General features: G+C 39.2%; 1 protein-coding gene across 3 annotated transcripts in view; it reads left to right on the plus strand.

Moving 5' to 3' along the window:
• LOC131037230 (sirohydrochlorin ferrochelatase, chloroplastic) overlaps positions 1 to 10,583 on the plus strand; it is a 49,160-nt gene extending 38,577 nt beyond the window's left edge. Inside the window, exon 6 of one of the 3 annotated variants that reach the window (XM_057969298.2) lies at positions 9,932 to 9,985. In XM_057969298.2, coding sequence (XP_057825281.1) covers positions 9,932 to 9,964 — 33 coding nt within the window. In that variant the 3' untranslated portion in view covers positions 9,965 to 9,985. Of the gene's footprint in view, positions 1 to 7,855; positions 8,123 to 9,931; positions 9,986 to 10,389 lie in introns of those variants that run through there. The other 2 variants (XM_057969299.2, XM_057969297.2) reach the window with 2 other exon arrangements.
• Positions 10,584 to 24,110: the final 13,527 nt, after the last annotated feature.

Here is a 24,110-nt window from a genome sequence, read left to right on the forward strand (position 1 = left end):
TTCCATGCATTCTCGAAGTGCAGTGAGATGAGTATCCTGCCTGTTGTATATTGGCCAATTATCTCGAAATGCTTTGAAATTCTCCATGGACATCTTGTCAAAGATATGTAGAATGATACGCTAAAAGGTGACGGGGGCGTTGCACAAGCTGAACGACATCTTGTTGTATGCATCCATCCTGTTGTCCACCACGAAGGTACTCTTGAGTTTATCTTCCTCGATAATGCTTATTTAATTTTATTTGGAGAATCTGTCCATGAAGGAGTACATCTCATGGCTTGCTACTTCCTCCAATATGGTGTCAGTGAATGGGATTGGGAACGGGTTTTTGATTGTTACTGGATTGAGACACTTGAAGTCCACACAGATTAGTATTTGGTTTGCTTCCTTTTTCAGAGATATAACAATTGACGAGACCCATTCACTTGTTTCCACCTTAAATATTATGTTGGCTTCCAACATTTTTTCAATCTCCTTGTGTACCTTGGCAACATAGTTTTTATTCATCCGGTAGGGCCGCTTTTATATGGGTTGTGCACCTAGTTCGAGGGGAATTCTATGTATGCATAGTTTCGGTGGTATCCCCTTAAGGTCCTTGTATGTCCACATGAAGGTGTCCTTGTACTCCATGAATATTTTGAATGTCATTGCCTTTAGTACCAAGTTCCAATCGTCACTGCTGAGAATCACCTTCGGCTTGCCCTCATCACCCAAGTTTACCTTGTACACATTCAACTCTTCATACTTAATTACTTTATCCCTTTCAATACAATGGGTAGGCGTTTCATCCACTCATGCCACTCCTTATATTCTTCATACTCCGGATGGAAGGTAGCACTCTCTGTACCTTCATTGATTTCTTCGATCTCCACGATTTGTAGCATGTCGTACTCTGGGTGGAAGACTTCGTAATCCTCCATCTATCAGTGAAATAGCCCACTCAAAGAACTTGTTTCATCCTTCGAGCAATCTTCCAGCTCCAGTTCCTTTCATCATTTGGTTCCATCCTCTTCTTTCCTTCCTCGATACTCCACTCTTTGTCTTCAGACTCTGAGTTAGAAGAGGATAGTTCTTCACTCACCGCCTAATTCCTTAGGTTGATGATGTACTTCCTTCCTTGACCCTCAATTGAGAGTGTGTTCCGCTTCTAGTTGTGATCTATCATGGTAGTGATTAACCACCCTCTCTCGAGGAGAGACTTGTATGCCTTTTTTGGTAATGGGATGACAACAAAATCCAGGAAGGACTATGTGCCAATTGTTACCTTCTGTGCCATCAAATTCACCAATGGCTTAATGCAATGTTGGTTGGCACCCACCAAGTTGAAGGTTGGCGGCCAGAGTGTAGGTTTTCCAAGGCTCTTCCAAGTTTCCTCTGGTAGTACATTGACTCTCGAGCCTCCATCGATGATGGTGTTTTTTAATTTCATTCCCTTAATTTCCATCTCCATGACAGTGTTTTCCTACCAATGCTCATCGTCAACAACATTTAGTCACTCACCCTATCCCCTTCACATTGCAGTTTCTCCGTCAGTTTCTCTCGTGGCTTGTACTGTTTCCGATGACTGTAGTTGTCATCACCAACACTAATTATATTTGTAATCGCCATTTTTAGTTGTGGCATGGTTTGTAGAAGGTCAATTACCTTTACGGGTATTGTGGTTTGCAGCACCTATCTTACAATGTTTTTCTCTGACTCTGACTGTAATGGAGTATTGGCGGCTTCATTTGAGACTCTGCTTTCATTCGCCATTGCCTGTTCTACGTCGGCTTTGGCTACCTGAAGTCTTTCTTTCTTCGTACGGGGATCTAGATATATTGCTTTCTTTGTTTGTGGCTTAGTGATCGCCAATCCTTCCTCCTTTGGCTCTTCCATGGCCATCATATTTACCCCCTTCTACTTCAAGTAGTCGACTTCTTTGTGATTTCCAGGTCCATACCATTTGCATAGAAAGCATGTGTTGTTATTTTGACCGTCTAACAGTCTTGCACAAAGTGACCCCATTCATTACATTTTTGGCACTGGATCATGCTTCTCTTCGCGTCTTATTGTATTCTTCTTCGTGGGTATTCTTATTATTGTAGCAATTTGTCATTATTCCCTTGCCTATTATTATGGTACTTGCCAAGTGATGCATTAGGATTGGTAGGTGGTTTTGGTGGTGTGGTCATTGGGTTGCTTATTCCGCTTGGGCAAAGAGCACTTGTGTGCTCCTCGTTTGTAAGTTGTACGGGTATTCCTTAATGGAATGTCCCAATTATTGGTAGATGCCGCAAAATAATTTTTTTGGACAAGTGGTTTTTGTTTGACCTACTTTATAGTCAGCGCACCACATTTCCTTACTCTCCTTTGAGCTTTCCTTTTCGGCCTCCAATTCCTTCATCATTCTCAGTGTATCCTATTGGAGGGCTTGTACTGTTTTAGTTTCACTGCTGCTGCTACTCTCCTCTGTACTATCATCATCATTGCCTTTCCTCTTTACTCAGGATGTTTTGTTTTCACTTTCAATGTCCATTGCTCGATTGTAGGCATTGGTGTACAACGATGGGGGTACCACCTTCATTTTCTTCCTCAGCAAGGGGATCAACCCCTCGATGAACCACCGTTTCTTCAGCCCATCGGCTGGCTAGTTCTCCATTTTACCCAATAGCTCCTCGAGTCTACGATTGTAAGCTCGTACATTTTCATTTTTCCCTTGCTTAGTGTTGTAAATTTTCGCCACAATTTCATTATCCCTCAACAATTTAAACTCCTCTTGGAATGCCTTCTTCAATTGTTCTCAGGATCGTGTATGTTTGTCATCCAAGTCTGTGAACCAATCAATGGCTATTCCTCGCAATGTGGCAGGGAATGACCTTAGCCAATAATCTTTATCCTCTTGATTGCTAGCCAACCATATGGTCTCATATGTCTTATAGTGTCATATTGGATCCTCTGATCCATTCCCTATGAACTTAGGGAGCTTATGCATTTCCACACTTGGACTTATCGGGGGACCATCATTCTATGTCAGTATGTACCATATAATAGGATTGTTTCGCTCTCGCCCATGTTATAGTGCTTCGCTTGCACTCTCGATAGATGGAATACTTGGGGAGTTTTGAAGCGTGTTTTTTTTGGTCGTCGAGTATTTATGCCATTAACTCGCAGAGTTTTGGGAAAAACTTGGTGAGTTTTCAGCAAAAACTCAGCTCATACAAAAAAGAGGCCCAAACACGTAAAAAAATTATCTAAATTTTTTTTAAGTCAATCTCATTTTCTTCATCAGAATACATACAATTAATATAACATTTAAGTATATGTTTTATTCCTTTTTTATATTTTAAGTTATATTTCATGTATATATTGACAGGATGTTTGAGAGTGGTTTCAAATCTCTAGGAGTTATAATGCAAATTCTAGGTTTTAGATCTTTTAAATTTTCAGACAGTCAAATTTCAGTTCTCAGCAGGCTCCTATCAACATTCTCTCGCTCTCTCTATCTAACTCACTTTATCTACCCCAAATTTTAGACGTATCTATCTCCCTATCACTCTTCCTCCCCTCTCTCTACCACTCTCTATCTCACTCTCTCCTCTCTCCCCCAAGATCTAGACCTATCTCTCTACCCCTCTCTCACCCTTAGACCCCCGTGAGGGGTGCTACCCTCAACCTAATTTTGGCGAGGTGGAGAAGCTACATCAAACTCCTAGGACTAGATCCTCTAGTTCTATCGCTCCCTTGGTTTTCACTAAAGCTAGGAAGAGGAAGATGTAAATTTTTTTTAGTATTTACTTTTAGTTTTACAAGAATAATTTTCTATTCCATTTTGTTTCAGTCTATCAGCCATCAACATTCCACAAGGGGATGCCATTTTGTACCCAATTTGCATTTAAATCAATAAAATATATCTAGACTCAGTTTTTTTCTTTTGTATACTCATTGGATGCATCTCCTCACTGAATTTTGCAAAAAAAATACACTTCTATTAAATTTAAGCAATTTTTTAAGTTGCTGAGTTGTTCAACTATGCTCTCGGCCATGCGGGAGCCCTCTACATGTCTGCTGTCAGCGCCCTCGATACCTTGGCTATCTTCCTCATTTTTGGATTCCCTCCTCCCTAAGGTCTTTGGTTCAGGCTCCCCTATTCTTAGTTCTTCTCTTATGGATAGGCTCTCAATGCGGTGCAAATTGTGTTCAAAAATTTCAGCAGCTTCGCTCTGGAAGTCCCTACCTTCGTTGTCTTTTCTGTCACGTACAGACCGTACAGATGGGCTACTTTCTGTGGAGTCAGTCCCTTCGTCCGACATTGAGTGTACAAATTGATTATTTGCTTGGTCGGCAAGATCCTTGTTTACTTCGTACGGGAGTGGTAGGTTCCTAGCAACTTCCGCTTACTCACTCCACGTACGTGGTCTCTGCCTCTCCTAGCTATAGCTTCGGCTAACACTTTGCTCTTACTCTTTGTTGGACTCTGGGACTCCTCAACAACTATTCTCCATAATCGCTGCCATCTATCACTTTGTTCCTTGATCCAAAGAGATCTTCTCATTGATCCCTCTCTCTCCTCTCAAGTGTTTCTTTCCATGTTTGGTCATAGGGGCATTAATTGCTAGGAGTATGACGTCTGCACTTATCCCTCTTGTCTTCTTCCCTATGGTTTCTCTCCTCATACTGTTGTAGTATCTGTTGCTGATGCTGCTTTTGGTTTTTGTCCTCGTGCTAGTCTTGGAGAGCAATGAGGTTATGTGCCAACAACCTTGTCAACCTAAAAAGGAGACAATCGACGACGCCATTCACTGTCAGGCTGTCCTATACATTGCTCCTAGGGACCTCATTTTCACGAACTTCCCATCAAACGTACTGGCTGATGGATGCTTCTGACAAGTATACCAAATTCTGTGTCAACTTGTCTTGCCTTGGGTCTTCCTCTTCCTTAATTGAATCTGGTCGTTCAATTGGTTGACCCATTACTCTGCTATCCTGTCTATCGTCATTCTTAGTCACTTAGATCTCCAAGTTCGAATTGACAATGACGCCAAAATGTTTACTCCCGAAAGGAACTTAATTGATTACACAAAGTAAACAAGATACAAAATCATACCATACAATAATTCCAGATAACAGTAATCAACACCATAACATGGCAAAAAAATATGTTCTTTATTACCAAAGTATAATGTGTGTAATCATAAATGTTTCCCGATACAACAATCAAAGTATATATAGTGCTCGATAGTTGTTGGACTCTGGGACTCAACTATTCTCCGTAATCACTGCCGTCTGTCACTTTGTTCCTTGATCCAGAGAGATCTTCTCATTGATCTCTCTCTCCTCTCGAGTGTTTGCAATACGTTTTCTTTCCTTGTTTGGTCACAGGGGCATTAATTGCCAGGGTACAATGTCTACTTGTATCCCTCTCTTCTTCTTCCCTATACACAAAGTAAACAAGATACAAAACCATACCATACAATAACACTAGATAACAGTAATCAACACAATAACGTGATAGAAAGATTTGGTTATTATTAGCAAAGTGTAATGTGTATACAATCATGAATGTTTCCTGATACAACAATCAAAGTATATATAGTAACCTGGTGGTTGGTTAAGACTACCAACTGTCAGCAACTACCAACAATCTCTTGGGAACAAAAGTAATTACACTACCAATTATTATACTAACAATTTATTTATGATTATGAGAACAAAAGTAATTACACTACCAATTATTTTACTAAAAAAAGTAATTACAAAACCAATTATTATACTAAATATTTTGCCTTTGCACACTTGGTTTGTCCATGAAATCAAGAGACTTAACATTCTTTAATACTGCAAGATTCAATCTGAGCTTCGTTGCGTGACCTCGCTCTTACAAGCATCTATAACAGACACCCTACTAGAAGCAAAATCAGAGAGACTGTGGGACCTCTCCATCTGACACTATCTTAACATCAGTTCTATGCTAGGCTCAACGCTAGAAGGTAACTTCTGTTTGAATATGATGCCTTTAGTTCTATACTATCTAGTCATACTAAATTTGTAGGGGCAACATTATAATAATAAAAAAAAATCATCCAGGAGCTATCAGTTGAAGGTAGAGAATGCTACCAAGGAACTATCAACTTGAAGACCATATTACATTTCTACAAAATTACAAATAAGAAATGACTACCATTTACCATCTCCCTAGAGTCTGAACTGGGTTTCGACAATTAGAATACACACAACAACGAATATACACCCTACTTGATAGGTCACTAAATCAGAAATTCACCCAACACAAAATATCGTCATGTACACACAACCCAGAGTTATAATACACACATGGAGAGAAAGCCTTATATCTCGCTGAACTTCAACCTTCTAAAGAATAGCATTGCAGTCCAATTTCTGTCTTCTATTGCTTCAGTGTCTTTCCCAAATCTAAACATATCCCATCTTAGGTCATGCTAGAGATAAGGGACAGTCTTGTTCCTTTCTTTTGTGGACAAAATCTTTGTCATGGTTGTAGTTGTCCATCTAGGAACCCAATGGCAGTATCTCATTCCCTCAGTTCGTGCATTGGCTGTAGGTATTTGCTAGTGACGAATATTTTAACAGGTTAGCTCAAGGTCTTGTAACTTAATGGTATGTAGTATGGTTCAGTCCCCACTAAATTATTCTTACACATTTGTCCTTCTTTATCGTATGATGCCCCCTCTCTCTGATATCTTCTTTAGTGTTCTTTGACTCTCCAATCTTCCAAGAATCTTTTCAGTTTGGCAAGTCACATGACACATCGTTCTAGATCATTTCAAAGTAGGTTTAATCCACATAATGGTTGCCCTTCCTGCAGTCATGTTTAGCTGTTAAAATTACATCCGAACTAATCATTCCAGGTTGGAAGACATCTGCCATGTCATCCACCACTGGCCTTATCACATCACTATTGCCAGGTTAACATCTGTGCAATTGGCATCCACATCCACTATTCTTCATGCCATGCTTTCTAGTGTGTGCTCATGATTGACATGATCCATGGACCATCAAAAACTAAACCATATCAAGGCATCCTCACTTTTGACTTGTAAGTTGAAAGATCAACTCTGCTAGTAATGAATAAAAAAAAACCACACCCTACTCTTTGGAAGCTTAATTTTCAATGAGCGACTTTTATTGAGGGAGTTATATTTATTATTGGGTGCACCCATTAATGCTTGTTTCTGCATCAAACTTGCAATCACTTGTCAGTTGCACCCTAGAAATTTATTAAAATCTCATGTAGATTCATAATGTTTCTCCAATTCCATTCTCCCAACAAAACATAAACAAACAGGGCTGGTCATTGCTGCACCATTTAGAATAAGCACTTCTGCCGATAAGCCACATTTATCATATCTCCAGACATATTCTGTAACATTAAAAAATCTAAACAAGGTTGAAACAAGTTTTTTGGGTTAAATGTTCCAATTAATTATGCCCGTTAATTACATTTAACATTGGCACCTTTACCCTAAATGAGATCTATCAAACATTTAGGCCTCTGTTATTGAAATGCGGTATATTACAAGTTAGAACTTTTTCCATTTTTTTAAATTGGATAGAATAATAGAAATAATTCACAGATTATGCAGATGCATGTAAGGATACAACCTTGAGGTCGTTAGTGAAGGCCTTAGATATCATTACCTTGTAATTATGCTTCACCATGTAAGCCAAGAATATCTGCATGTAGAATTTAAAACTTTGGAGGAATTAAAAATAATGTAATTGAGGATTATATGTGTTTGCTGCTTCAAATTCTTTGAGGCTACGCGTAGTTCTTTGTGACTTTCTATGCTTATGCTTATTTTACTCAGTCACTAGTTCTCATTAAGTTACTTCTTTGCAGAATGTGGTTGAAGATCGAATCAAGTATTGTTTAAGTCAAGTTGCTGGTGATTCAAGTGAGTGTGAAATGTGTTCCGGAAGTGGACAATGCCAACAACGGTCAGCGTAGAAATTACACAAGAAAATTGACGCTTGAACCAACATATTTATTGCTAATTCTGAAATCTTGCTATTCACTTTTGACAAGCTTCAAAGTGGTTAAACATTTTCTGATGGTGATTGTACTTTATAAATTGATTCAATCGTACAATAGTTACAGTTTGTAATCCTCCCTTTTGTAAATGCCCTAGTTTTTTGCCCTAAAATCACAATTCCAAGCTCATTCAAATTGTATTTTAGTCATATGACATATCTAATTCATTAAGGTAATTCAACCATAGGAGAGAGTTAGGATAAGGAGACATGTTAGTGTGCCATAAATGATCCTCTACCCTACGCCCAAGAGCGGATATACCATGATACCATCCCTCTTGGCCATCATGTGGCCCTTTGCCATCCATATGAGGGGGTGTGCCTAGTGAGGAATCCCATAGCCTTTCCCCTCTTATTGTCACCCTTATTCTCCTCCTTATGATTGGAGTAACTTAATCTAATGGTCAACCATGGTAGATGTTTGGGGAAACTACAATAGGGTGTCCAGAACATCCTTCCCTTCTAAGCCCAAGGGTGGGGCACTCCTTGCACCCTGTTGGCCTCATGGGACTACCCGTCACCACCATGAGGTGGTGTGCTTAGGAGAGGACCTCATAACTGTTTCCCCTTGTATTTCCTCACTCACCTTGCCTTGATCGCTTGTTGCTTATTTGGAAATCATATTGCTACTCATGCCTAATATACAGAGTGTTGAATGCATATATATTATATTAGCATATTGCGGTATTCATCAGGTATACATATTTAAACATATATTATTCTAATCTGATCTATGGCCTGATTGCTGATATATTATGGATTGATCTGCACTTTATGAGCACCAATACTAGTTCAATTGCTTTCCTTGATTGAGGGATTGTTGTTGAACGATTGATTTGATAGAGTGATGTTTGAATGATGAATTGATTGATTTGATAGATTGATTGACTCCTTAAAACACATTTGATGATTGATTTCTGATTTCAAGATGTGAATTTATGATTGATGATGTTTTGATTGCTTTTTTATCCACTTTTTTGGATTGATCTTTGCTAATTGATAGATTGTTTGATTTGACCTTTGCTGACTCATATATTGCTTGATTTTCATATATTGCTTGATTCTTGATGCATTGATGAGTGATGATGTATTGAGCTTTGCTAGGAGTGATCTCCCCTTTATACTTTCTAGGTGAAAGGTTCATAACCTTTAATAAGATTTGAGTCACCATTTTTCATTGTTGCCTTTGAGAATAATAAATTATTCGCCAAATTGATCTCCCTTGGATGCCCTCCTCAAATGAAACCTTCCCCTTATTATATCTCCCAATGTGAGGAAGAGTCACACCTCTTCACCATGTCTGCCCTTTGCAATAGTGAGAACCTTTCACAATTACCATCCTTTGAAAGAGTCACAACCCTTCAACACGTCTCCCCTTTGAATGAGTCACTTCCTTATTTTCCTCTCATTCTTTTCTTCTTCCATTAATCCTTCCTTAATTCCTATGTTCCCTTTCTCCTTTCTTCCTCCATTCCATATCCTTTTATACTGTCCTATTTTATTGAGGAGACACATCTCTTTGGACAGAGACATCCATTTAAAGAGTCATCAACTCATCTCTCATTATTGTTGTCTTATTATTCAAATCAGATCTGCACTTATTCAGATCAGATCAACACATTCAAATCAGATCTGCACTTCTGATTGTTGATTTAAAAGGTCCCCTTCAAATCAAGTTCTCTTCTCCCTTTTATACCTCATGTTTGAGGGAGTCGCAACTTTTCATTTCATGCCTTTTGACCATTCATTAAACTTACCTAAATTTTAATTATTTTAATTTTATTCTTTATATTTTATTTCTAATTTTATTTTTGTTCTTTTATATTTTAATTTTATTGTTAGTATTTATTATTAAATCCTATTTCAAAATGGGGACATTACACAGCTGGAAGGATTTGCAGCGAGAAAGAAAAATTAGTCAAGCACACCAAGATCACACGTTTTTCTGTTTGATTCATCTGAGAACATTTTGTGGTTATTCAAATATGTGCTGGGTCGATATTTGACTTATGTAGTACTTTTGCAGTAAATGATTAATAAACACCAATGCTTGATGTTAGGTCAAAATTGAAATTTGTTTATGCATTATAATCAGATGGGGTCAATAAAGTATTAAACATTATATGCAACGTTTCTCTGAGTTCCTGGGGTAGGGGCATCCAGGGATGGCGTAAATTTTTCGAAATTTTGGGCATGGCAAGGTGACCGCAGGGGGATCACTATTAAAATAATCTAAATTAAAAGCATTTAAATTTTTAAAAAGTAAATACAATGTGCTGCATTTGCAATGACAATATTTTAAAGTTTTTAGGAGATTTTAACTTTTTTTCCTCATTTTTCTAGTGCACCAAATGAAGCAGGCTGTCTAGTCCTGCAAAAGGGGATGCCCCTGCAAGTCCCCAATATGTTGGGGACATCACCTTGACGTGGAACAGTGCTTATATTGTATAAGCAGGTCATGAAAGTATTATAAATGGATGACTGTACTTTTGCATCTTGCTTTAATGGTTGCAAATGTGTGTGATTTGCCTTTTTATTACCTTAATTCAAGAATAAAAGCTATCAATTTGCTTCTGCCATTGTCCCATGATTTCTCTTATTTTGATTTTTAATTATTATTTTTTAAGAGAATAAAATTACATCTCACCAATAATTGAACAATGATAATCAAACAATTACGCCAGGATAAAGTAATTTGGAGCAATACACTGAAAGAAATGTGGGATTAAAATAAATAAATTGTATTTAGGTGGAATTCAATTGATGAAAAGTATAGTACAAGGTGTTTGTAATTGATTTGTTAGGATTTTAGAAAATATGGTTAAGTAGATGAATGTTTAAGAATAAAAAAATCTATTGTCATTTTGGGTTAGTTTTCACGTGTAGATTTGAATTTATGTCCATTTGAACTATGTTGCTTTTTGCTATTTAAGTCTTGTCCATTACATTTGCAAAATCTATATTTGCAAATAAGGAGTGTTTAGGGACACTATTTTGGAGCTTGTTAGACAAAGTTTAATACTCCTTTAGTCAACAACATAGGATAACAATGTAATGACTTCTAGAAAAAATGAAAATAACAAATAATCATGCACAATGCTTAAATGTTGTCATATAGTTCTAAATTAGATGCTCAATTTTCGCTCTTTGAAGGCTAAATACTAAAGATTCAAGATGTTTATATGCTAGATCTAGACATTTAAATAGATTACATTTAGTTCTTAAATACAACTCAAAAGGTGTAAGTGTAAACTCCATTCTTTAGGTTGATGCATAATGACTAATTTGAAGGATTAGGCTAGCCTAAAAATGCTGAATTTGAATTTTAGAATTCAATTGATGAAAAGTATAGTACAAGGTGTTTGTACTTGATTTGTTAGGATTTTAGAAAATATGGGTAAGTAGATGAATGCTTAAGAATCTATAAATTTATTATATCATTTTGGGTTAGTTTTTACATGTAGAATCAATTAGTACGTGGTGCATGGATTTGAATATGTCCATTTGAATTGTTTCTTTTTGCTATTTAGATCTTATTCACTACATTTGTAAAATCTATATTTACAAATAAGGAGTGTTTAGGAGCACTATTTCAGAGCTTGATAGGCAAGGTTTAATTCTCCTTTAGGCATAACCATAGGATAACAATGCAATGACTTCTAGAAAAAAATGAAAATAACAAATAATCATGCACAATGCTCAAATGTTGTCATATAGTTCTAGAATAGATGCTCAATTTTTGCTCTTTGAAGGCTTAATACTAAAGATTCAAGATGTTTAGATGCTATAGGATTTAAATAGATTACATTTAGTTCTTACATTCAACTCAAAAGGTGGTAAGTGTAACCTTTCATGTTTCAAGTTGACGCATAATAACTAATTTGAAGAATTAGGGTAGCCTAAGAATGTTGAATTTGAATTTTAAATGTTTTGGGTTCATTTTCACAAATTGCACAAGTCTTGGTAAGGCCACATGAATACATGTAGATGGGGCTAGGTGAAGCTCAAGCTATGTGCTAAAAATTGTCCCTTGCATATTTATCATTGCATAAAGTTATTGGGTCAAAGTGAGCTTGATATAAAGAGAAAAAATACAAGGTATGAAATTTTCATCGTTGTAATATTTGATAGTGAGCTCGCACATGCCAAGATAACTTGCAAAATAGAAATAACTTTCCACAAGAGAGTATATCAAGATAATAGCTTTCTTGACATGGGTAAGTGCACCAAGATGGTGAACAAAAAGGGGGTATAAGTGGCCACTTTTTTTTTTATGATTTTTAGAAGTGACCGCATCCTGAAAATTTGGTACCTGTTCGTGCGCTAGGCATAACTTGCATCAAAATAATAAAAAATGCAAGTTTTTTTTTAAAGTGTATAGAATCTAGTGTAGAACAATAATATATAATATATTTTGAATTTGGTCAAGTATATCAAAAATTATTAAAAAAATGGTAGACATATGTTTGTGAGGACTGTCAAGGCACTTATAAAGAAAATTAAAGTTTACTATGCTAATGTTGTCCAAAAATTAAAAAAATTATATGGTCAGAAAACTAAGATGTGTGAGATTATGGTGGTAATTTTAGAGATACCCATTTCATCATTTGTAAACCTGATGATGATGAAGTCAATAAATCATGGTGGAGGATGAAAAAACATGTAAAGGAACAAAAAAGGGGGAAAAATGGGCTTGCAAGCCTTAGGGTTGTTTTCCAACCCTCTTACCAAGCCAAAACCTGCACGGGTTTTGAAGAACCAAAAGTACTATTCACAGTTCTTCATAACCCGTACGGGTTATGAAGAACTAGAATTTTTTTTTTTTGTTTCACAAAACCCGTACGGGTTATGAAGAACTAAAAACATTTTTTTTGGTTTCACAAAACTCATACGGGTACGGGTTATGAAGAACTAGAATTTTTTTTTTTTGTTTCACAAAACCCGTACGGGTTATGAAGAACTAAAAACATTTTTTTTGGTTTCACAAAACTCATACGGGTTATGAAGACATAATAATGTACGCTTGTAAACTTAGCATTTACTACACATGTTTTAGACATACCTAGATAATATGTGTTTATGTATGTATATATGCATATCTATAGTTATATATACATATATTTATATAGATATATGTATATATGTTTGTATACATGCATGTACCTCTTCTTTTCCTCTCTCTCTCTCTCTCTCTCTCTCTCTCGCGTCTTACTACCCCCATCATTGTCTTTGTCTATTTTGAGCCCTATTTATCTTCCTTGAGTTTTATCTCATCTCTCTCCCCCTTACACTTTTCTATTTTTTGATTCTCTCACCCTTTTCTCCTTTTTCTCTCTCTACCTCATGTCTCTCACCCTCTCCTCCTCCTACTCTCTCTCTCTCTCTCTCTCACACACACACACACACACACACACACACACACACACACACACACACACACACACACACACATTATCCTATCCTATTCTCACCCTCACCCTCTTCTCTCTCTTTCTCTCCCCCTCTCTCTCTCTCTCTCTCTCTCTCTCTCTTTATCCTATTCTCCCCATCTCTGCCCTCCCTCTCCCTTCCTCTCTCCCTCTCCCCCTCTCCTTTTCCCAATCTCCCTCTCTCTCCCTCTCCCCCTCTCCTTTGCCCAATCTCCCTCTCTCCCTCCCCCTCTCCTTCTCTCCCTCTCTCCCTCTCCTTTTCCCAATCTCCCTCTCTCTCCCTCTCTCTCTCCCCCTCTCCTTTTCCCAATCTCCCTCTCTCCCTCTCTCTCTCTCCCCCTCTCCTTTTCCCAATCTCCCTCTCTCCCTCTCCCTCCCTCTCTCCCTCTCCCCATCTCCTTTTCCCAATCTCCCTCTCTCTCCCTCTCCCCTCTCTCCCTCTCCTTTTCCCAATCTCTCTCTCTCTCTCTCTCTCTCTCTCTCTCTCTCTCTCTCTCTCTCCTCTCTCTCTCTCTCTCTCCTCTCCTTCTCTCCCTCTCTCCCTCTCCTTTCCCAAATCTCTCTTTTTCCCAATGTCCCTCTCTCTCTCCCTCTCCCTCCCCCTCTCCTTTTCCCAATCTCTCCCTCCCCCTCTCCTTCTCTCCCTCTCTCCCTCTCCCCCTCTCCTTTTCCCAATCTCCCTCTCTCTCCCTCTCCCCCTCTCCTTTCCCTGATCTCCCTCTCTCCCTCCCCCTCTCCTTCTCTCCCTCTCTCCCTCTCCCCCTCTCCTTTTCCCAATCTCCCTCTCTCTCCCTCTCCCCCTCTCCTTTCCCCAATCTCCCTCTCTCCCTCCCCCTCTCCTTCTCTCCCTCCCTCTCCCTCCCTCTCTTCATCTCCCCCTCTCCTTTTCCCAATCTCGCTTTCTCTCCCTCTCCCCCTCTCCTTTCCCCAATCTCCCTCTCTCTCCCTGTCCCTATCCCCCTCTCCTTTTCCCAATCTCGCTCTCTCCCTCTCCCTCTCTCCCTCTCCCCCTCTCCTTTCCCTAATCTCCCTCTCTCCCTCCCCCTCTCCTTCTCTCCCTCCCCCCCTCTCCTTTCCCCAATCTCTCCTTTTCTCAATCTCCCTCTCCCTCCCCCTCTCCTTTTCCCAATCTCTCTCTCTCCCTCTCCCTCTCCTTCTCTCCCCCTCTCCTTTCCCAATCTCCCTCTCTCTCCCTCTTCCCCCTCTCCTTTCCCCAATCTCCCTCTCTCCCTCCCCCTCTCCTTCTTTCCCTCTCTCCCTCTCCTTTCCCCAATCTCCCTCTCTCCCTCCCCCTCTCCTTCTCTCCCTCTCTCCCTCTCCTTTTCCCAATCTCCCTCTCTCCCTCTCCTTCTCCCTTCCTCTCTCCCTATCCCCCTCTCCTTTTCCCTCCCTCTCCCTCCCTCTCTTCATCTCCCCCTCTCATTTTCCCAATCTCGCTTTCTCTCCCTCTCTCCTTTCCCCAATCTCCCTCTCTCTCCCTCTCCCTCTCCCCCTCTCCTTTTCCCAATCTCTCTCTCTCCCTCTCCCCCTCTCCTTTCCCCAATCTCTCCTTTTCCCAATCTCCCTCTCTCTCCCTCTCCCTCCCCCTCTCCTTTTCATAATCTCGCTGTCTCCCTCCCCCTCTCCTTCTCTCCCTCTCCCCCTCTCCCTTTTCCCAATCTCCCTCTCTCTCCCTCCCCCCCTCTCCTTTCCCCAATCTCCCCCTCTCCCTCCCCTCTCCTTCTCCCACTCTCTCTCTCCCCCTCTCCTTTCCCCAATCTCTCCTTTTCCCAATCTCCCTCTCTCTCCCTCTCCCTCCCCCTCTCCTTTTCCCAATCTCGCTCTCTCCATCTCCATATCTCTCGCCCCCTCTCCTTCTCTCCCTCTCTCCCTCCCTTTCTCCCTCTCCCCCTCTCCTTTCTCCAATCTCCCTCTCTCCCACCCCCTCTCCTTTTCCCAATCTCACTCTCTCCCTCTCCCTCTCTCCCTCTCCCCCTCTCCTTTCCCCAATCTCCCTCTCTCTCCCTCTCCCCCTCTCCTTTCCCCAATCTCCCTCTCTCCCTCCCCCCCCTCCTTCCCTCCCTCTGTCTCCCTCTCCCCCTCTCCTTTCCCCAATCTCCCTCTGTCTCCCTCTCCCCTTCTCCTTTTCCCAATCTCGCTCTCCCCCTCTCCATCTCCCCTTCTCCTTTCCCTCTCTCCCTCTCTCCCTCCCCCTCTCCTTCTCTCCCTCTCCCTCTCCCCCTCTCCCCCTCTCCTTTTCCCAATCTCCCTCTCTCTCCCTCTCCCTCCCCTTCTCCTTTTCCCAATCTCTCTCTCCCTCCCCCTCTCCTTCTCTCCCTCTCCCCCTCTCCTTTTCCCAATCTCCCTCTCTCTCCCTCTCCCCCTCTCCTTTTCCCCCTCTCCTTTTCCCAATCTCCCTCTCTCTCCTTTTCCCCCTCTCCTTTTCCCAATCTCCCTCTCTCTCTCCCCCCCCCTCTCCTTTCCCCAATCTCCCTCTCTCTCCCTCTCCCCCTCTCCTTTCCCCAATCTCCCTCTCTCCCTCCCACTCTCCTTCTCTCCCTCTCCTTTTCCCAATCTCCCTCTCTTTCCCTCTCCGTCTCCCTTCCTCTCTCCCTATCCCCCTCTCCTTTTCCCCCCCTCTCCCTCCCTCACTTCATCTCCCCCTCTCCTTTTCCCAATCTCGCTTTCTCTCCCTCTCCCCCTCTCCTTTTCTCTCCCTCTCCCCCTCTCCTTTTCCTAGTTCTACATAGCCCGTACCGGTAGAACTAAGGCCAAAACTTCTAGTTCTACATAACTTGTACGGGTTATGAGAAATTGTGAACGTTGACATATAAGGTTTCCATAACCTGTACGGGTTATGGGAAAATCTTTATATGTTTTAGTCCCAACAACCTAAAAAACAACATTGCAAGTTGTTTGAAGGCCCCACTGCTTTTGCACATGATTTTCTGGGACAGTAACAATCAGGTTTTCATATTCTTTTGTCACTTTTGCTTTGGAATGATTGATTTTTAAGTTATTTTATAATTGTTACTTTAGATAATAACAAAATCATGATCATTTGTTGTTTTTTTGCTTTGATTATGATTTATTTGTCTTGTATTTTGGTTTTTTTTGAAGTTATTTTATTATTGTTACTTTAGATTATAACAAAATGATGATCATTTGTTGTTTTTTTTGCTATTTGATTGTGGATTGTCATCATGATGTTATGTGTAGGACAATGGGAAAGAATAAGAGAGGAACAAATGAACAAAGAGAGGCAACAAAGGAAAGACAAAGGGAGCGTATGAAGAGATTACGTGAAGGTACATCATCTAATGCACCTAATGAAAGTGATGAACATTCAACAATTGAAATTGATATGATTAATGCACCAAATCAAAATGATCAACATACACCAATTCAAATACATATGATGAATGCACCTAATGAATGCAATGAACATAGACCATTTGAAAATGATTCGGTGAATGCACATGTTAATGAAATTGAAGAAGATTTACCATTTGAATTTGATGTGATCAATGCACATAATACACCTAATGAAAACGAAGAGCATGGACCAATCTTAACACCTCTTAGAATAATTTGTAGAAAACCAAAGTTCCTAATAGATATTGATGAAAATATTGTGAAGACAATGCATGATAAATTTTTCGAAAGAACTTGTAGAAGAACGGTTAGAAGAATTTGGAATAACTATTTTGAAAACTTAAATCAAAGTGGAAGATGCCAATTAGTTGTTGAAATGATTAAAAATCTGAAATTTAGAGAGAGAATGAAAATTTTGGGGTTAAGAACATTCGAAAATAATAGTGAAAGAACCATTGTGAGAAATCTTTTTGATGCATACCAAGCCATTGGTTCAAAATCACGCGCTAAAGATGCTAATGTTACTCGTCGTGTCCTCACATCAACCATAATGGGAAAGGAAATGAAAAAATCTCGTTTAATAAGCAAAACAAGCAAGTCATTAAGGATAAGTAGAACCACATTACACTATGCCTTAGAGAGGCAAGAGAAAATTGAGGATCCTAACAATAATTCTCTTTGGGCATTCTCCGGTAGACTCCCACGCAAGGACAAGGTTGTTGTTGATGCACTAAGAACGTTAATTGAGAGATTTTGGCATGACAACACAAGGGTTTCACCCAACCAAAGAAGATGTTGTTAGAAGGCGAATTGGAATTAGTAATCGCGAGCCACATCCAAAACACCATTTAGATACAACTCAAACACAATTTTATGAAAGGTTTTTTCAAAGCTTTCCTCAGATTAAAATTAGTCAAAGATTTTTTGAGATGACAAAACCATTTTATGTTAAGATTAATCATGCACGTACTACATGTTGTAGGGTCCATGTTGAATTTTCCATGTATTATGATATTTATCGCTATATCTGTTGTAGTTTGCACACTAACGATGTTTTGCAGGAATGTGGTCTACAAGCACCTCCTAAGTCACCGAGAGAATTTATTTCAAGTGTACTATGTAGACGAGATGATGGGTGCATTTATTATAAGATGATGTGTTTGAGAGGTTTTTGTCCTACATGTGGTGGTTTGCAACAGTTGCATAGATGCCTACATCTGGATAGCACACATGAAATTGGTAAGGAACTAGTTTCTATTGGAAAATATAAGTCAGTAACATATGGTGTTAAAGATGGAAAAGAATTAAAGAGGCGTGAGTTAGTGAAAAGGGATATATGCGTAGCCGATTTTATGAAAATGTTTCAAGAGAAACTAGTATATGAGTACATAGGTCACACACATAGAGCTAGATGGTTAGATGAGCGATTCAAGTTGTGTAAGGACACTTTCCCCCTCGACACTATTGTCTTTGTCGTTGATTTTGTTGAGAATTATACACTAAAGTCGCAAAATGAAGTACAATCTATGTATTACCACTCTACACAAGTTACAATTTTTGTACACATAGCATTCATGCATGCACATGATAGCACTGAGGAGGACAAAAAGGTTATAAGAGAATATCACTTCTATATCAGTGACGATCGTACACATTCCTCAGAGTTTGTGCAAGGATGCTTTACAGTCTTCTATGATAGTTTAAGTGAAAGAGATATAAGATACAACCAACACTTAATATGGTCGGACAATTACACCGCACAATTCAAGAATGCAAGGATGTTCTACTGGTTGACTAGGATGCATGTGACAAGTGGTGTGCAACATTTTTGGAATTTCATTGAGGCAGGGCATGGAAAGGGAGAGCATGATGGTGCGGGAGCATGTGTGAAAAGAGCTCTTACCAGAGAGGAATTGAAGTACGAAGGTGGTGCAATGTTAATAGATGCAAAAACAATTGTGCAATGGTGTAGCTCTACAATGGGACCAGGTAATGCAGATAAGTCTATGGTTTCTAGATATTTTTGGTTAATAAGTGAATCTAACATTGAAAACTATCTAGATTGTTGTACACTTACTGGATCAAGTGACATGCATTCATTTAGAAGTTCAAATGCAACATCACTAGTTATTTATATTAGATATATTGCATGCTTTTGCTCTTCGTGTATGCATTTTTTGTGGGATGAATGTGAATCAAAAGAGTGGGTTGACCAATGGTTTTGTAGACCTTTGCAAACCCTAGATACATATCAACTTCTTAGAGCACTACAAATGAACTGGATTGAAGCATCAGTGGATTTTGACCATGTATCAAACATAGTTGAACCAGGTAAAGGGTTGCAATTTGCTACAATTTTAAGCTTAATTTATTAGTATTAACTTACGCTGATTTTAGTATTAACTTATATCTTTCTATTAAATGCAGGTCATGTATATGTAGTTATTGCGGATGAGAACAACGAAGAAGGAACAAATTACTTTTTGTGTCGTTGTATTGAGGCAAAAAAGAAATTGACTTCTACAGTGGTTGATGGAGAGGGTATTGAGTACCCAATAGGATCCGTTGTTGTGACAGGGACATGGCTTAGAAGGTACCACGTTGTTGTGTCGAGTTGTATTGAGACCTCTTAAACTCATTTATTTAGCAATCGTTGTATTGATTTTGGCATTATTCTTCTATAAAATGAAGGTACCCTATCAAAAATTCTAATGCCTGGTTGTTTGAGGACTTTGAGACACATAGACATATTCTTCATTACTCAAACCTTCTTGTTGCAACAAATATTCATTTGATTAAATATCGTGGTAGACCTCTTAACAAGGATTTGTGGAAAGTTCGTGAATCAGACCATGAGGCAATACTTGAGACACTAAGGGTTAGAGCTGATCCAGAAGGTTCACTTTATTGATTTTGGGCCATCTAGAAGAATAATTCTACAATATGGTAGAATAATTTTGACAATTTTGTATATATCTTTTGTGAAACGTTGTAACTTCGCTTTTTTGGATGTGCTTTACATGCATATGAGTTGTAATATGCATATGAGCTATAATGTGCATATGTAAATGCCAAATTTTGTATATAAAAACATCAATGAGTTGTAATGTGCATATCTAGATGCTAAATTTTGTATAAAAAAACAACAATGAGTTGTAATGTGCATATCTAGATGCTAAGTTTTGTATAAAAAAACAATGAGTTGTAATTTGCATATTTAGATGCAAAATCTTGTAAATATAAACAACAATGAGCTTGATAGTTTATATAAGATGCCAAATTTAATATATGAAAGTGTCCATGGGGCTGATTTGCAAATTTTGAATATGAATATGCAATTTTTTTTTCCAAGTGTTTTGGGAAAGTTTTGAGTTATTATTGAATTACCCGATTTGAAGGGCTAGTAGGAATAGTCCAAATCCAAGATAGGATTTTGGTAGGCAGCGACAACACGACCCCATAGGTTCAAACAGATCATCCATAAGTGCCACGGTCTCCGAGTTAGGCTACGTCAAAGTTTGACCCTTTTTTCTGCTTTGAGCGCTCAAGGGAAAACGTCACTACGAGGTGCCTCATAACGATCGGACATCTTGGGGAGCGAAACAAGGGCACACCTAGCATAAACTCGGCCACCTAGACGCGCTCGCGCTGACGGTTCGTTCCCACGACAAGCAGAACAAAAGATGCACTATTTTGCCACCTCTCACTGACGATTTTTGATGCGACAAAAAAAATCTCACCACAAGAAAATGAAATCGAGTTGCCCAAAACCGAGATAGGATTTTGTAGGCAGCGATAACACGACCCCATAGGTTCAAACAGATCGTCCATAAGTGCCACGGTCTCCGTGTTAGGCTACGTCAAATTTTGACCTTTTTTGCGCTTTGAGCGCTCTAGGGAAAACGTCGCTACGAGGTGGCTCGTAACGATCAGATTCCTTGGGGAGCGAGACAAGGGCACACCTAGTGTAAACCCTGCCACCCGGACGCGCTCGCATTGACGGTTCGTTCCCACGACAAGCAGAACGAAAGATGCACTGTTTTGCCACCTCTCACTGACAGCTTTTGATGGTTTTTGATGCGACAGAAAAAATCTCACCACAAGAAAATGGAATCGAGTTGTCCAAAACCGAGATAAGAATTTTTAGGTAGTGACAACACGACCCCATAGGTTCAAACGGATCGTCCATAAGTGCCACGGTCTCCGAGTTACACTAAGTCAAAGTTTGATCATTTTTTCCACTTTGAGCGCTCAAGGGAAAATGTCACTACGAGGTGGCTCGTAACGATCAGACACCTTGGGGAGTGAGACAAGGGCACACCTAGCGTAAACCCGGCCACCCGGACACGCTCGTGCTGACGGTTCGTTCCCATGACAAGTAGAACGAAAGATGCACTATTTTGCCACCTCTCACTGACAACTTTTGACGATTTTTGATGCGACAGAAAAAATATCACCATAAGAAAACGGAATCGAGTTGCCCAAAATCGAGATAGGATTTTTTAGGCAGTGACAACACGACCGTATAGGTTCAAATGGATCGTCCATAAGTGCCACGGTCTCCAAGTTAGGCTACGTCAAAGTTTGACCAGTTTTTTCGCTTTGAGCGCTCAAGGGAAAATGTCGCTACGAGGTGGCTCGTAACGATCAGATGCCTTGGGGAGCGAGACAAGGGCACACCTAGCGTAAACCCAGCCACCCAGACGCGCTCGCACTGATGGTTCCTTCCCACGACAAGCAGAACAAAAGATGCACTATTTTGCCACCTCTCACTGACAACTTTTGACCTTTTTTGATGCGATAGAAAAAATCTCACCAGAAAAAAACGGAATCGAGTTGCCCGAAACTAGGATAGGATTTTTTAGGTAGCGACAACACGATCCCATAGGTTCAAACAGATTGTCCATAAGTGCTTCAACTCTTCTTTTATAGGCAATGAAATGATGAACTTCACTCCATAAGCATGAAATGATGAACTTCACTCCATAAGCATGAAATGATGAACTTAAGCATGAAATGTCTTAATTGGTTCTTGAAATGATGAACTTCACTCCATAAGCACGAGTTTATGAAATAATAACTTCACTCCAATCTCTTCATGCACGAAGGACTCAAAGCAAATTCACTCAATCAAAATACAGATTATCAACATTACCGGTATTAGTACTTGGGTATGCACAATATGAGCAATAGATAGTTTAAAAGTATACGCCATATGAGTTACAAGTAATGAACAAATTGGATCACATTTCAAGACATATACACAACTAACCAATTTGATCACATTTCAATAGCAAATAACTAAGTTTTAGGAATATCATGTTTCATATATATCAATGAACAAATTGGATCGAATATCAAGTTTCATATATATCAAAATGAACAATAATCATGTACATATATCAAAAAATGGAATAGATGCCAAATCAATAATAGTTACAAAAATGTGGCATGTGCCATGTGCCATGTCTGTCAAAGTCGATATATACATATACAAATGTCGAATATATAAAAAATTGGCCCTTTAATGACCACAACTATAACTATATGTCTCTATCCATATCTATGACTATGGTGGATCATCAAAATCGAGCCTCTTCGAAGTAGTACGTGGCTCTGCAGGTGGCTGCACAAGGACAATTCAAATGTCTAATCAGATATATTTTCTCAATTGTATATGGTGAAAATGGATAACAATAATAACAATATTGAAAGGCTAAATGAATTCAACCACAAAACCCTAGCCTAACAATCAACAAAGATCCACCATAACATATGAAGATTACCTAAGATAATGCAAAATAAAACAAAATCACAAAGATTATACCATCACATGTCCAATAGGGTTTTGATCTCCATTCTTCCTATCTCCATTGATCTTGCTTGATATATTTGCTCTCAGATTTTTATATACACAAGAGCTCAACAAAGAACGGAATGTGGTTGCAAGTAGGATCGTAGTGTAGTCAATTGATCAAGTTGTTAGAGTAGTCATTAGGGTTAGACAATGAAGGAGGCATCTCCTTAAATAGAAGACACTATATGAAATGGAGGGATAAGATTGAGAGGTGTAAAAAGAGAGGTCGGCTAGGATTAGAGAGTAGGTAAAAGAAATACCAAAATAATGAAAGAGGTAGGTAGTGTAGGAATTAAGAGATGAATGACATGTGTCATGTGTAGAAAAAGCTAATGAATTAATTAAATAAATAAAGATTTATTTAATTAATAGTAGGATAATTAAATAAATAAAATATTTATTTAATTTAGGAAAAGGATAATTTAAATAAATAAATGTATTTATTTAAATGAGAAATAAGGCTAGAAGAGGATAAATGAATTAATTAAATAAATAAGGATTTATTTAATTAATAGAAGAATTAGGCTTAGATAATTAAATAAATAAAATATTTATTTAATAGAAGAATTAGGCTTAGATAATTAAATAAATAAAATATTTATTTAATTAGACTGGACAATTTTAGGTGTCTACATTTTGCCCCTCTTTGAGACAATGCGGCTTGTCGCGCTGTTTCAAAGAAGATAAGATGAACTGATACAAAGTTGCCCAAGAATGGGAATGATATGCCCCCTCGAGAGATTAGATGAAAATGTCTGAAAAGATTGCAGACAATCTCTCGATAAGAAAGAAAGGCTAGAATGGATTGACCGGATAAAGTGACAGAGTCATGGGATAAAGAAGACTGACCCGGGAAATGAAGGCCAAGGCTAGGGTAGGCTATAAGATAGACCATGGGCAAAAGACATCCTCATTGTCATCTACATATTCACAAGATCACAGTGCAGAGCGAGAAAAAGAGTAGCAGCAGTCAGCAGCGATGGCTTTCGTACACAGATTCGACCGTGTTCACCGATTTCAGAGACCAGCAGAGGTAGGAGAGTCGGTAAGTACCACCAAACCTCCTTGTACTTTGACGCATTTGCTTTTGTCATTAATGCATGGTAGATAGGGCAATAAATGCGCTTAGAAGTAGGATGCAAAAAAATGCAAAAACCGGGAAACCGCGTCTGCGTCGGTGCCAGGCGCGTCTATGTCTGACAGGCGCGTCTGTGTCGGTGCCAGGCACGTCTGTGTCGGGAACCGTGTTTGTGTCGAATGCGGCCGCGTCTGTGCCTTTCAGGCGCATTTGTGCTTCAAAGTCGCGTTTGTGGATAATGTAGGCACGTTTATGTCAAACAGGCGCATCTGTGTTGTTTAGGTGCGCTTGTGCAGTCAATAGGTGCATTTGTGAGTTAGAAACGCATTTATGTCTGAAAATGCAA

This window comes from Cryptomeria japonica, chromosome 4 (genome assembly GCF_030272615.1).
Source record: "Cryptomeria japonica chromosome 4, Sugi_1.0, whole genome shotgun sequence".
Classification (NCBI taxonomy): domain Eukaryota; kingdom Viridiplantae; phylum Streptophyta; class Pinopsida; order Cupressales; family Cupressaceae; genus Cryptomeria; species Cryptomeria japonica.